The sequence below is a fragment of the Gastrolobium bilobum genome, unplaced genomic scaffold (assembly GCF_033153095.1).
Source record: "Gastrolobium bilobum isolate Gb01-03AN ecotype WA unplaced genomic scaffold, APGP_CSIRO_Gbil_v1 utg10432, whole genome shotgun sequence".
Classification (NCBI taxonomy): Eukaryota; Viridiplantae; Streptophyta; class Magnoliopsida; order Fabales; family Fabaceae; genus Gastrolobium; species Gastrolobium bilobum.
This window is the reverse complement of record NW_026896976.1, coordinates 219262-234902: the sequence shown is the minus strand read 5'-3', so window position 1 is coordinate 234902 and position 15641 is coordinate 219262. Positions and strand designations below refer to the sequence as shown.

Below are 15641 nucleotides of genomic sequence, written 5' to 3'. Positions count from 1 at the left end.
TGTTATCAAACACAATTCTCATTCTCGGAATAAAAATAGAATATGTTACCAAACACATTTTTTTCTCAGAAACTGTTTCAAAACACAGAAATAGAAAAGAATTATTTCTTTTCAGAAATAATGCAAAGAAATAGAATGGTTGTCATGCAACATTAATATACTTGCATTCAATGAATATTAATGGAATAAGCAACTAAAAATTACATTTAGTGTATGTGCGTTCACACGCTAAATATGAATTTTTTAAAATGTATTTATACATTTATACATGATAGATTCCATCATTAATGAGAGATAGATCATTTATTCATGAGTAGAACATTCAAGCCAATGGGCTTGTATTTGAAATGACAGCAGCCCAATCTTTAAAATTGAAGTGTAATGAACAAACCAGTTATCTTCATTTCTATCCAGGTTGCACTTTCCATGCACTTTAAAAAAATGTGCAGAATTTTATTGAATCTCAATCTATGTTAGTGTGCATTAAAAAAAATGAAAATGAAGGGAAGAGAAAGAGAAGCTAAACATAGATGCAAAATGCTTTGGTCATTGGTCTATTTTCAAGAGTAAAGAACGGAGCACATCTATACTACTTATTAGTTATAGTATATTGCTTCAAATATATAAAAGTACAAGATGAAGGGTACATGCGAGATTCTCTATAAAAAAGATTACCGAAAATAGTATTAAATATAATTAGTTAAAAGTTGGAATTTGCATGGATGTAAAATAATATCTGAGAGACCAAATAGTGGTAGCTCAATTGGTGCATGAGACCTGAGTAAGTGGGGTGGGAGTATGTGTTCGATGGAATATTTTCAAAAAAAAATATTTGAGAGTTGATGATAAAAAATGAAGTGTCGTGAAAACCTCTTTGTGGCGTGCTTTATCTTTTCTTTTCTTTTTTTGAGATATTTCAATGGTTTATCGCTTCACTACTAATTCGATTTGAGGTGTGCTTCAGAATTAAAGTTTTAAACTCCTCTTAAAAATAATACTAGAGAAGATCAAATACATACTCTTGTGCTCACGCTGTCAAGTTATTATCAGCATTGATACTGACAAATGACAAAAAGAGAGAGAACAAACAAAATGAAATGGAGATAATTTGATTTACGAAAGTAAAGTGAATCGGATATATATATATATATGGCAAGATTTTCTTACGTTGGTGTAAGAAAAACAAATTTTATCCTCAATATTAATCGTTGATTTTTGATATTTGATGACTATAATTTATTGAGAATTAATAATTAATTAATGATAATAATCCAATTAATTATAGTTATTTGATGGACGAAAATCAACGGTTAAGATTGAGTGTAAGATTTATTATTCTTACATCGGTGTAAATTGATTTTGTCCATATATATATATATATATATATATATAGGTTAGGATCATTTTACACCAATATAAGTTACACTCTCAATCTTGTCCGTTGATCCCGCTTATATCTAAGGGCTCTAACTTTTTAGTAATGTGAGTCATTGGATACAAATGGATCAATGGTCAAGATTGAGTGTAAGACTTTTAACTCTTACATCAATGTAAGAATATTCTGCCCCTATATATATATATATATATATAATCGGAGAAGGTTATATTTACAAATTTTTTGTTTATAAACTACACATGTCTAACCAGTCACACTTCAATCAAGAGCCTGGAAGCCTGCCAAGAGCCTACTGTCACAGTCCTCCTACCTTAGCGGGTCTAGACTCTAGACACTGGGATTTTAGACTAGTAGTACAATCCAACCCACGTGCCAAAGGACTATCTACTCGCCACCCTCGTTAGCAGCGGGATGTTACATGCCCACCAGCTTCCGCCTGATACATCCTTGAACCACACTACACTAGAAAAAGAAGAGGCCCTGCTCTAATATCACTTGTAACACTCGGCCAGTTGCAGCATCAATGATTGTCCCCACAAACCAACACGAGACTTTTCAGCGTGCTTTGTCCTCACTCACACACTTTTTGAGAAACTTCCTAAAAGGTCACCCATCCCAAAATTCCTCCAAGTCAAAGTACGCTTAACTATGAAGTTTTTAAGTTATGGGCTACCGAAAAGTAGATGCATCTTATTAGTATAGGTAGTACATAGGGGTGAAAATGGGCTGGGCTGGGCCAAGCTTTTCCCCGAAAAGCCCAAGCCTACATCAAAAAATTTCAATTTGGCCTGGCCCAAGTCTGGTACGAGTCTAACAGTTAGCCTGCCTTGGCCCGTTTATAAAAAAACAAATGGCCTGACCCTGCTCGTTAGCCTGTTAATTTTTTACTCCCAAGCAGAATCATGAATCAACTTTACACAATGCTCAAATTATGTTGCTAAACCAAAAATCATAATTTCAACGTTCAAACAGAATCATGAATCACAACAAAACTCATACAATCTACATTTAAGTCACTTTCAAAAGCAAAATGCTCAAACTAAATAACAAATATTTCATCAGGTCCAACAAACAATCTATACTATGTAAATTAAAATAACTACATAACAAACACATCATAATGCTTGTAGTAAATATAACCTATCCCAAAAATATTTTAATGTATTCATATACACAATCTAATATGCTGAGATATTGATTCTTCCTAATAAGAAATAAAGCAAATTTCTATTAAAATATAATCGAATATAATTAAGTTATAAATAATTGCAATTGATTAAATTTATATCTTTTGTTTTTTCTTCAAGGCATACTTATTATATTTTATTTTATTTGAAATAAATAGTACAATATAGGCCGGCATGTAGGCTTATAGGCCAGGCCTTGTGAAAGTGGGCCTACGGCCTTTTTATTAAACAAGCTTTTTCAAAGCCCAAGTCCGGCCTATTTTACGAAATATACTAGGTCAGGTCTGGCCTGACGTAGGCCGAGTCGTAGGCCCCTGTAGGCCGGCCCAGCCCAGTTTCACCCCTATATATATTAATTCCTTTAAGTCATCCTCAATGTATAGTCCTATACCTGCACAATGATACGAAAGAAAAAAAGAACATAAGCAAAAACTTGAAAAATACTTTCTCACTTCGAGGGGAGAATTCCTCCTTAACCAAAATGTTCTGAAAATACTTCTTTGTTAATATTGATAGAGAAATTACAGTCTTATATAGCCATACTCTCCCTCCTAAAACAGAAAAATGCTCACAAGGCAAATACACATTTTGCATCACACACTCACACAACATAATCTAACAACAAAATCCTATTACCTATCGATTATAACAACCATATAAGCTATAACAACCTTCCAAGTCACTCCCTAATTTCTCTCACTTGTCTAACAACATACTAATTACCCATATGTATCATTCCATACCCCTTGACAAACACCTTGTCCTCAAGGTGGATAGGTAAACTTGCCAAAATTCTGCATGTAAACACACCAAGCAAACACCCTTGTTATTCCTTTTAATGCTCCAAATGCCACAATGTACTTAGCCCAACTCATTCCAATAGCTTCAAATGCTACTGAGAAAGCAGCATTTTCATCAACTTTAGTATATTTTTTCATGAGGCAGAGTGTCATAATCCTTTTTGTAGACCAAGCTTCAATTTTCTTCTGCACAAAGTACATCTCTATAGGGAAATATATAGCCAATGGCCAAAAGCTTAAGGCTCCTAACACTCCTAGAACTTGATTGAAGTGAGGAAACATGATGGCAGATCCAGTCGTGGAAATCACATAGGCTATTCGAAAGCATATCCTTGTCAAGAGGTTTCCTAGTGCTTGATTTCCAAAAGCTTAACTTGACAGCAATATTTGAAGCTGGTACTCCAATTACACCCCCCATAATTCTTTCATTTTCTACTACTATTTCAATGCCAAGTCCTAGTCCAATAGATGAGTATGTAAAGGACATTATGGTTGCAACAATAGAAACCCATGCCATGTTGTGAAAATATGATATGAATGACATAACAACCTGAACAAGTCCAAACATCATCATATGCATGGTATCCCCATATTCACACATAGTCGAATGCCTTTCCTTATGAGAACAAATAGATTTCAGAATCGCTCTCAAACAGTTTGCTGTGCTAATCAGAACAGAAACAATTTTCAACCCCTTAGCATCTTTTCCAAGAAGCTTATATGGAACCATTCCAATAATCACTAAGCATATTCCCATGTACAAAGCAATACCTATTAAGAGGCTTCCCATTATGCCTATTGGCAAATTACGTTGTGGCCTCTTAGATTCTTCAGTAGAATTGGCAACTGCATCCCATCCAACATATGCAAAGAGTACTGCAGTAGCTCCGGCAAATACGCTTTTTGCACCCTTTGGAGCAAAGGGGGACCAGTTGGAAACATCAACCTCAAAAACTACAGCAAAAATGACAATGATAACAAAGATAACCATGGTCACTGTCATAAACAAATTTACAGTTGATGATTCTTCAGCACCCAAATAGAGAATTAAAGGGAGGAGAAGTAGGAGACTTGGAGCGAAGACATTGATGGATAGCAAGTCTCCAATTTTTTTACCACCACAAATCTGAGTTGTTTGGTGGCCTAAGACATCACTATGCTCAAAATTTCTACCCCCAGGATCCCATAAATAATTCCAAACAACAATTATTCTCACAGAAATTTTCTCAAACGTTTGCAGTGCATTGGTTGAGTCATGACTTTTGTCACCTGTTGGTCCGTCCTTTGCCAGCCAAAAATCAGAGACTTCAGCCAACCACTCCTTGTGACCTTGGAAGCCATCCTTATTAAGACTTTTCACAACAACAACAATGTCCGTGCCAGGTTTGGCAGCAACCAGTGATTGGTCATCAATCCAACCCTGAAAAACTGATCCAGAACCGCCTTCTCCTAGTACTCTATCTGTGCGAAAATTTCTAGCGGCAGCCTTAAGTTCTGTGAAAGCAAAGCTCTTCAGATTTGATGATTTTAAGATTTCATCCTCATTCCGTGGAGTCGGAGGCACCGAGACCGCTGAGACCTTACTACCCGGGCTGATGAGATCATTCACATACTTTGAACTTATCCTCGATGTTGGATCTGGAGAATTGATTCGCATCTGGTTTTCCAGATCTGGGCTAGCAACGAGAAATCCAGGTGAAGAAGCGACGACCTTAATGTGTGTATCAACTCTCATTGTTTCTGGTAGAGGAATAGCTCCTCCAAATACGAGCTTCTTGACGACGTCGTTAATGACTGGAGAGGATAATGAAGACAGCGCTGACTCATAGAGTAGCGGTGAGGCATCGATCTTTGGATATGCATCGATATCAACACAAGCAACTTGATCCAAAAGAGATGCAACAACAAATTCATGAAACGTCTCTTGATTGTTCAACGACTCAGCCAGCGGGTGTTCCACCTCTGTCTGAGACAACTCGTTGTGGTCGATCGATTCAGATTGGCCAATGGTTAGCTTCAAAGAATACTTACGAAATGCCGTCTGAATTTTGATAGCGGCTTGTTCTCTACGTTCATGGATCAAGTTCTGGAGCAAGTGTATCACGTTCTCGCATGTGGCATTCATTGCTGCAAAACTAGATTTCATCTCCGCAAAAATAGATTGCACTGATTGCTGGTGAGTGTCGTTGATGAATGTAGGCGTAGTGGAGAGTGAGATCAAGGATGAAAACATGGTGAAAAAGAAGAAAAGGAAGACTCAATGAAAGCGCCAATTGATACGAAAGAAAAAAAGAACAGAAGCAAAAACTTGAAAAATACTTTCTCACTTCGAGGGGAGAATTCCTCCTTAACCAAAAGGTTCTGAAAATACTTCTTTGTTAATATTGATAGAGAAATTACAGTCTTATATAGCCATACTCTCCCTCCTAAAACAGAAAAATGCTCACAAGGCAAATACACATTTTGCATCACACACTCACACAACATAATCTAACAACAAAATCCTATTACCTATCGATTATAACAACCATATAAGCTATAACAACCTTCCAAGTCACTCCCTAATTTCTCTCACTTGTCTAACAACATACTAATTACCCATATGTATCACACAACCTCTGGATCCCTCTTGTTTGAGTGTTTATTCGACTCATTCTTGTACCCCTCCCGCTGAAAGCCTACCACGAGCCTACTATCACAGTCCTCCTACCTCAGCGAGTTTGGACTCTAGGCACTAGGATTTTCGACTGGTAGTACAATCCAACCCACGTGCCAAAGAACTATCTACTCCTCGCCCACACCAGCGCTCGGGAAGTTGCACAACATGATAAACATATACTATAATCGGATTAGGCCATGAGAAACAAGTTTGAAGCATCAATAACACGTACAATTGAAAAATAAATTTATAGTCTTCGAAAGTTTGAGGTGGAAGAGAAACAATTTTCGGCCTTATGCCTTGTAACTATAAGTATAGTTTTAAGTGTGAACTTGTCGATATCATGGATTTTATTTTATTTTATTTTCTTAACTTCCTTCTTATGAATTTAATTTGATCAGAGACTTAGTGCAGTAGTTAATTTGATTAATGTTATTTTACCTAAATGGGATGATCAAATCGAAACAACTTCAAAAATAAAAACACAATAGAAATTGAGAAGTTGAATTATAAGGACAATTTTTATTTTTATTTTTGGATATGCTATAGGTATCCTCCACAAGAGTCGGGATTAATGTTTGAGCCGGAAATATTCACATCATGATCGGACTAACTCTATTCAACAAATTTTTTAAGGACAATTTTTTGATAGATAGCTAGTGCAGACGGTAATAAAAGGATTGTAATTATAAAGCATATGTAAAAAGTAGAGTATACGACTATACATAACACCCAAAAAAAAATTAGACTATATGTATATTGATTATATAGGACTTTTTATTGTATATATAACAATGCCAAACTAATTAGAATATATAAATTATAGTGGCTTCCATTGACGTTGTTATGGTCTTTCTCTGCTTTTTTATTAAAGGAAAAAGTTTCTAAAATTATTTTAGATAATCTTCTCTGAAGTTTACCATTTTAACTATATTTTCTGGTAAGACATAGTTATAATAGTAAAATTGTTTTTTTTCTCTCTGCGACATCAGTCAACAATGTTTCAAGAGAGAAATAGAAAATACAATTTTATTATTATAACTATGTCTTACCGGTGAGACATAATTAAAATCGGTTGCTGCAAATAATTTATCTAAAGTAACTTTAGAAAAAATTAACCCTTTTTTAAATGGATATTCATGAAGGGAGAACAATGGTACATCCAGTTTCTGTCACTAGAGTTGTGGAGAGCATAGGGTCCACTTCAGCTTCTACATCAGCTTTCTTTGCAAATCGACCTCTTATGCGGGGTCTACTCTCTGCATAGGCTTTCCTTGTGGCATACCTGATTTTCTTTTCAAACTTTCTTGTTTTCTTTTTCTCCCTGTATCTTAGAACTCTGGCCTCTCTATCCATTGGAGTAAAATGTGAAGGCAATAGAATGGGAGGAAATATGTCACCTATTGGTGATTTTGAATGGGAAAATGAGACATTACTGATTGTTGATTCTGGTACAGTGCCAACATCCACTGGTGAAACTGAAACCTAAATTTTAAATGAAAAAAATAAAAAAAAATAACAATAGGTTATCATAAAGCAGGGGATATAAGAAGTTATAAGAAGTTATTGATACATATGGGTAATTAGTATGTTGTTAGACAAGTGAGAGAAATTAGGGAGTGACTTGGAAGGTCGTTATAGCTTATATGGTTTTCCAAGTCACTACTTAATTTCTCTCACTTATCTAACAACATACTAATTACCCATATGTATCATTATCAGATCACAAGTTCGCGATAAATGTTCTAAGAAATACGCTAGTAGTCATCTTCATGAGAACAATATATCATTAATTTTCTAAGAAATGAGTTAAGTAATTGAGGAAATAAGTTTAGATATAAGTCTAAATAAGTAGGGATGAAAATTGATGAAAAATTGACCTTCAAAATAAGTATTCTAGCAAAGGTAAGAGTATAAAGGGGAAGCTTTTATAAAAAGCCAGTGACACAAAAACTGTCTGTTTGGGAGAAAAGTGAATAGCAAAAGGATAAGAGGTCTTATAAACAAAATGGTAAATTCGGTCTACAAGGCTTCTCAATTGTCCGAGGATAAAGGTGAGGGTTGATAGTACTGAGTCTTATTTTTATACTTTTGTGAAAAGACAATTCTTTGGACTCTAACATGTAACCTTCCGATCACAAAGAAGAAATCTTACCATTAATGAAGGGTTGTATAATTTTTTTTAAAAATAGTAGAAAAAATAATCAGAGACACACATAAACTGCTTAAGAATCCCACTTTGATGCAAGACTATGCTGAATCCCATTATGGAGAAGGGACAGAAACTACCACATGGAAAAAAGAGTCAGCACTGGTCAAAGCAAAATCTGATAAAGTATAAATTCAAGCCCATCAATCAAGTAGTTGCTGATGACCTCTAATCTAATTATGGATAGTGAACTATAATAGTTTGGAAACAAAACCACTAGTATAAACCAAAAATCCAAAAAAAAAAAAAAAAAAAAAAAAAAAAACACTGGAAAGGCCTTACACTTTGACCAAGAGAACCATCATAACTGAACCCAACTTTTGATGAGTCAAAATCCAAACCCGGTTGAAAAAGGTGTGATTGTTGCTTAACCTGAGCTTGGGCATTTCCTAGTGCATAGTTCAGAGGGACAGAACGGTAATTATGCTGCTTGTCATCATAGTGAAGAGAACTGAACTGTTTGTCACCAAGTTTTATATACTCATCAACATCTCCACCAAACAAGAAACTCTGATTTTCTTCGTTCTTCATCACAGGATTTGGCAACAACCACGAAGCTGCTTCTGCCTCATCGTCCTCTTTAATAACAACCTTGTCAACGTCACATCCATTACCTATGAATCCATGATCTTGTTCACCAACAAAGAGACAACTAGAGAGAGGAAGAACAGGCACACCACGAATGTTTGAGCACATAGAAGCCTTAGAAACCCACATACGGTGGTGCCTTGAAGCGATGTTGTTGGCTGCATGGACGCGAGCGTCACAGCTTGAGCACAGGTACGCCGAGTCAACACGGCAGTACACGGTGCATGCCGCCGACTGGCATGTGTCACAGAGGCGAGTCCAGTTACCGGAGCTGCCGCCGCCATTGTTGGTGCCTTCCTTCGACATGTTTTTGTCTGAATTGTGTATACTTAGTAGGGAGTGTTTGGTTGATGGAAGTGTTGGAATTTGGAGGAAGGAAGTGGATTTATAAGTAAGTTGGAGGTCACTTAGTTGAACCAATATTTGTAGTGTCAGGGGGAGAATCTAAGGAGGGGCAGCAATTAGTGGCAGGAATTTGGACCATGCATGTTGCTACTTTGCCTTTTCGAATTATTAAATGGATGTTTGTTAACAATGACTTAGTTAAGAATTCATACGTTGACTTTTAAAATTTTGTGTCGAGACATAATAGATAAGTCTGTTATTATGGTTTTCAGCTTAGCCATTGGTAGAGTAGTCTATTCTGTTTTTAGATTCATATACCCATGTAACAAATGATATCAACATCAGTGATTTGGTATTTAGAGATCATAATTCGTGCTTGGATTGCACCTAACTCATATTGTGAAACATGGTCAAGACTTGGTTCTTGGTTGGTAACTCCATGCATACTCGAAAAATCTTCCTCTCATGAGAAAGCACATGGGGGAGAGAATGTTGAAAACTCAAGCGAATTGTAAAGTCCTATATTGGTTAAGAATGCAATAAGTAAAAAAAAGTCATAGACTTATAGTCATAGATGTGTATACAAAAAAAAAAAAAAAAAAAAAAAAATTTATAAAAATTTAACATTAATCCCACTAATATTGTTTTCCACTTAGCCCATTAATGAAGGTTTTTGGTGCTTTTGGGCTAGCTCGACAACACTAATTAATTCCCTTGCTTAGCACATTAGGTTAAGCCAATGGCGGAGCCAACCTAAAAATTTAGGTGGTGCCAAAAAATTTGACATATTAAATTATCAAAATATTTATCGTAATTATATAAATTTATCAGGAAAAAAATTTATTATGAATTCTAGTATAGCTATGTAAATAATGTCACATAACATTGAAAAATATGTAGTAAATAATGTCACATAACATTGAAAATTCAAATGAACAATTGTCATAGATTATATATCAAAGCAAACATATAAAAATGCACTAACCTTTCCGGTAAGCATTTCAAAAATAAGAATTTCACTTTCCTCCTACAACATAATAAGTAATGAACCAAACTTTGTCATAAGGATATGAAAATACACAAATATAATAATTATATGTATAATAAGCATTGTCCTTCGTCTCCTCTTTCATTATCTCTATTTCTTAAATTTTCAATATCTCACGTTAGAGAACATCGCTCTTGTTTGCAACAGCCATAAGCACGATGGAAAGTTTTCATATTTGGGAATTAGGTTTTTGAACATTCTTTGTGTGTGCAATAAACCAAAACACAATAGTTCAATGGACCTTCATATTCCAAAACTATAGACTTGTTATTCATTTGGTTTCATGATTGTTACTTTCAAGGGTTAAGTGTGTGTTTTTTAAAGGACACAAATTGTGTCCTTTTAGTTTTTAACACTATGTCTTACCAGTAAGACATAGTTATAACATGAAAATCTACTTTTTTCTCTCTCCACGTCAGCTGAAGTGCCTGAGGAAAGAGAAAAAATAGTAATTTTTTATATTATAATTGTCTTACCGGTAAGATACAGTGTCAAAAACTAAAAGGACACAAGGTTGTGTCCTTTAAATGGACAAACCTTTTTCCTTACTTGTAAATTGGTTTATTTGGTTTAGTTGGGCCAAATATGTCAACTAATCGTTTTTGTTATTAAGTTTAGAAGTCTTTCTTTTTTAAAATAATAGGAATAAGAATAAATAACATATCTGATTAGAATAAAGCGAAAAGAAAAACAAATATAGAAGATAAAAAATAAAGAAAAAGGTGAAAGACAAAAATAACCATACTATACACATTACTTATTATTAGTTTGCATTTAGATGGTTTGTTGCTACTTTGTATTGAATATTTTTTTTTTTTTTTGTAACTGATCCTAATTACCTCTTTGAGGTGAATCAGTACCCCCTGGTATCCCCACGGATTCGACTCTATGAGCCGCCTATGAGACTAATCCAGAGTTCGGGTGCGAGTCCAAGGATTACGGTACTTATGCCCCTCCCCAGACGGTGTTGGTGGGATTCGAATCGAGGTCCTCTCCCACCACTCAGTCCCCACGCTACCAACTGAGCCACTACACTGGGGTTTGTATTGAGCATTTGGTTTTCTATTTAGTTGGTGCCAAATTATAATTTTAACCTGGTTAATTATATAATATATATAGGAGAAGGTTATACTTGCAACCTATTTTTGTTTACAACCTTTTACAACCATATCTTAACCGTTGATCTCCGTCAATCAACGGTTATCATTCATTGCAACTTAAATATTAATTAATGAGTTTGATTTGCGAAAATAATAACCGTTGATTGACGAAAATCAACGGTTAAGATATGGTTGTAAAATGTTGTAAACAAAAATAAGTTGTAAGTATAACCTTCTCCATATATATATAAGTTAAAAAAATTAAAACAAGCAGCTATGCCACTGGGTTAAGGCTCTCTCTAATTTTATTAAACTACATTATTCAAGTATTAGGTACCTAGAGCTTATTATAAACGAATAACTAAATTTGCGAACTTTAAAACATCTTCTAATGTTGTTACAAAAATAGAAAAAGAAAAACATCTTCTAATGTATCATAATATTGTCTCATTTTTAGAAAAACGAATAATCGTAATTGATTATATAACCCAAAAGATTTATATATAATCAATAATTTAGGGGTGTGCACGGTTCGACTTGGTTCGATTTTCTACATCAAATGTAACTGAACTAAAAAAGTGGTTATCTTCAGGCAAGTCTAACTAGTTTTAAAAAGTGGTTCAATTCTTAAACCAGTTTGGAGAAAATGGTCTAGTTCTTAAACCAGTTTGGAAAAATATGGTGCAGTTTCGTTTAGTTCATTTGGTTATTTTACACTTTTAAAAATGGGTTTAGTTAGTTTTTTTTCAGTTTGATTTTAAGCCCAAACTGAATTGAAATGATAAAGTGGTTGGTCTTGAACCGAACCAGTTTTGAAGAAAAAATTTGGTTATTGAACCAGTTCAAAAAAATATAGTTTTTTTGATGCAGTTTGGATCAATTCACAGTTCAGTTCATTTAACTTTTTTTATGCATCCTTAAATAGTCCATTTGGTATATGCTTGGTCGAACCGATAGTTGCTCGGGAATATTTCTTTCAGAGAGCAAGAGTGTAGAGTAGTAATCAGGATTGCCAACAGGAGCAATCTACTCTGACTAAGAGCAACCATCTTTAACTATACGCAAGCGTACGTGTCAAGCAATATAGAGTATTATAGCCCCAGATTTATCGTCCTCAGGGAGCAATTGTGAAGTAAGAAGCGCTAAAGGGAACTTAATTTGTAAAATGGAGCAATAAAAGAAATCACTATTCTCAGCTAAGCTTCACAAAGAGCAATCTCTGGGCAGCTGGTTAAACAATGTTAACCATTCTGAACCAGATGAAAGCAGAGAATGACTTAGCATGGTCATCGAATAAAAAGACATCAATTGAAGTAACTTTAAGAGCAGTCAACGAAATGAAAGTAAGAGCATCAGCTAGTAAAACACAGTTCAGTTATCGTGAGGAAAAGGTTGTGATAGGAATTGAGTTAAGATTAATTTCAGAAAGAAAAAGATCAAGTAGGTGTTACAGGTTCCATGTTTTCATCCCTTTGGTTAACCCTGCCTGGTAGCATATTTTACAAGTGGATTTTGCTCCTTCCCTTGTTTTTCTATAGGTAAGCAGAGGGTAAATCCTTACTCTCCACATTACTCCATAGTACTTGGAGTTATATGCAAGGAAACCATGCTGCCTTCTCAAAAGAGCATAGATTCACATGGCAGTGCTCCCCATTCCAGGTGTTTCTCCCTCCTTTCTTCAGGCTAAACTACCCCAGGATTTTGAGAATGCTCCACACGCCTTTGTCAGTGTTTCATCAACCGAGTGGTCCCGGGATGAGGTTTCCAGCCCAAAGGGGTTCACAAAATCAATAAATTAAACCAAAGAGCAACTCAAAATTCATTTATAAAATATGTGTTCCTTACAAAGCTATCCTAAGACAAAAAGGATTACTTCTATGGAACCCTCACCTACTTAGAGGAAGTTAGCTCCTAGTGAGCATTTTTACAAAGAAATAAGAAAACAAAGAGACAACAAGTCCTAGGATGGTGCTCATTTTTTCTTTATGAGGATTGCTTGTTCCTTTTATAGGGTTCTTCATTTGATCTCCATTGTTCCTTTCATCAAGGGTCGTGCTTTGTCTAAATCCTCTCCAATGGTAGCTTTGCTTCTTGCCAGCTTGGCCTTAAATGGAAGTGGTCCCCCTTGCTTTTAGCTCCCTTTGTGAGTAGGAGTATCAGATTCAGGGTGCCACCTCCACTCCTTCTGCTGTAGCTGACGTGGCGGCTCCCCATTGCTCAGCTTCTTTGCTTTCGTACTGTAGCAGAGGCAGCACCTCCACCTTCTCTGTTGTAGCTGACGTGGCAGCTCCCCATTGCTTCTTTTGACTGCTGTTGTACTATAGCAGACTTCTTCTTCCTTTCTGCGCAACACTCCTTCTTCTCTCTTCATTTTGTGGTTCCTTTTGATGGGCCTTAGGTGTCCTGAACAAAGCAAACTAACCCAATAGTCATATGTGAAAAAGATAATGTTAAATTTGCTCCAGGTCTACCTTAATTCCCACTTTCGGCATTGCTCTGGTCCACTATTCAAAACAGTTGCTCTATATGAAAAGAAGAAGGTTAAAGGGCGTGATTTATAACCAAAACATGGGTTTTGTGGAACAATTTTCACTTAATGGGCCTCAACTCTTGAGGACTATCAACACCCCAAAACTAGATATTACTCGTCCCGAGTAATCCTTCACAACCAACAGTCTTCTTGTGACAGGCTAATGCTCCTTGAGATTATTGATGAAGAGTTAACTTAATTCCTTCCATCGCTTCATTAGAGCACTCATCTGACTTGTGAGTTTCACCAGCTTCATTGTGTGTGTGAACTCTTCCACTCTTTTAGTCAGTTTCCCACAGAGTTGCTTCCGGATTGATCTTTTTGGCTTGATTTTTTTCTCTTACTTTCTAGCTCCTTTCTCTATTTCTTTCTTTTCAGGTCTTTTAACTGGAAGTCAATTACCCTTGTCTTTGCATAGGGATGACCTTCAACAGTATGCTCTTTGAGCGGCTCTTGCTCTTACCTTGATGACTTGAGCTCTTTGAGCGAAATTTTTGGAGCAGAGGAACTGACCCTTTTTTTTTTTTTTTTTTAAACCAGGAGCAGAGCAATTTACTTAAACAGCCTGAAGTTCTTTCCATGGTAACTCAAATAGTCCACTGAATAACATAGTGTCCGATTTTTTGGAGTGCTGCTTTTTGTGCATGGTGTTGCTCCAAATCAGAGTGATGCCCTATGTTGCTTTGTTAGAAACTGTAAACTCTTTAGGGCATCTCAAGGAGCAGAATCCTGGGCAAAAAGAATCATTGAGTAGATCAGGACACTTAGGATGGTAAACTTAGCAAAAATTAAAAACAATATATTTTTTTTAAAAAAAATAAAACAGGGTGGCGAATCCCTGGTACACCACAGAAGTCATTTATCTAAGAGCAAAGTCAGTAACATTTCACCACAAAACTTTCAAGCATTCATTCCAACAGATTTAAACAAGTTAAAAAGGATAGGGAACGAATGAACCTGGGGTCACCGTAGCGACCCTTAATGCTCTCCAATTCTTGTCTTGCTCCACTAAACGGAGCATTTGTTATTGCTTCTGGAGGGAAGACATTTGGAAACGGTGGATATGGAGTTTGTCCCTTGAATTTTTCTCCCCAGTTACTGGCGAAGATTTGATCCCGAGCTCGGTAGTACAATCGGAGTTGAATTTCCTCCTCTTTGCTTTTCATCAATTCATCTTTCAAGAGCCCCGATCTCCTCCTTCCAGTCCTTCCTGCTTTTTTCGTGGGCTTGCTCCCTCTCTTCCATTCTCTTGTTCATCATCTCTACTGCTTTCACCAGGTCTTTTACCGTGTTTTGCAAGGTTGAGGATCCCTCTCCTTCCTCAATCCTTTTTTTCTGCGGCAGTGGTCCATCATTTTTTATCTGGTCAAGTTCATTCTGCAGGGCCACCTTTTCTTTGTTGATGAGCAAGCTGGCTTCTTTCAGAGATTGCAGCTCCCTTCCAACTGTGTCTTCTAAGGCTTGCACTTGAGTGGCTAGAAGGTCTGCTCCGAGACCAAACATAGTTTGACATTGAGTCATGTCAGTTGTCTCGACTAGGAACTGCCTTCGTCCACCCCTTGCAGGAGCTCTCTTAAAGGGAAGTTTTCCCTTCTTGGAGTTTTCTGAGGTTCTTCCTTCACATTCCCCGAAACTTCAGCTTCCTCTTCTTCCTCCTTTCCTTCTTTTTTTTCTTTCTCTTCTTTTTCTTCTTCTTCTTCACTTTCTAATCCTTCATTGTCTCTGATTCTTTTTATCGTGGACTGATCAATGTCCGACCCTTCTAGAATGATTTCATCC

General features: G+C 36.1%; 1 protein-coding gene across 1 annotated transcript; it reads right to left on the bottom strand.

Annotated features, from left to right (window-relative positions):
• Positions 1–7179: 7179 nt before the first annotated feature.
• On the bottom strand, positions 7180–9145 carry LOC133303152 (zinc finger protein CONSTANS-LIKE 2-like). Its single transcript, XM_061503028.1, has 2 exons — positions 8534–9145; positions 7180–7527 (listed from the first exon to the last, which is right to left on the bottom strand). Exons 1-2 carry the CDS (start codon positions 9143–9145, stop codon positions 7180–7182), a joined length of 960 nt encoding a protein of 319 aa, XP_061359012.1.
• Positions 9146–15641: the final 6496 nt, after the last annotated feature.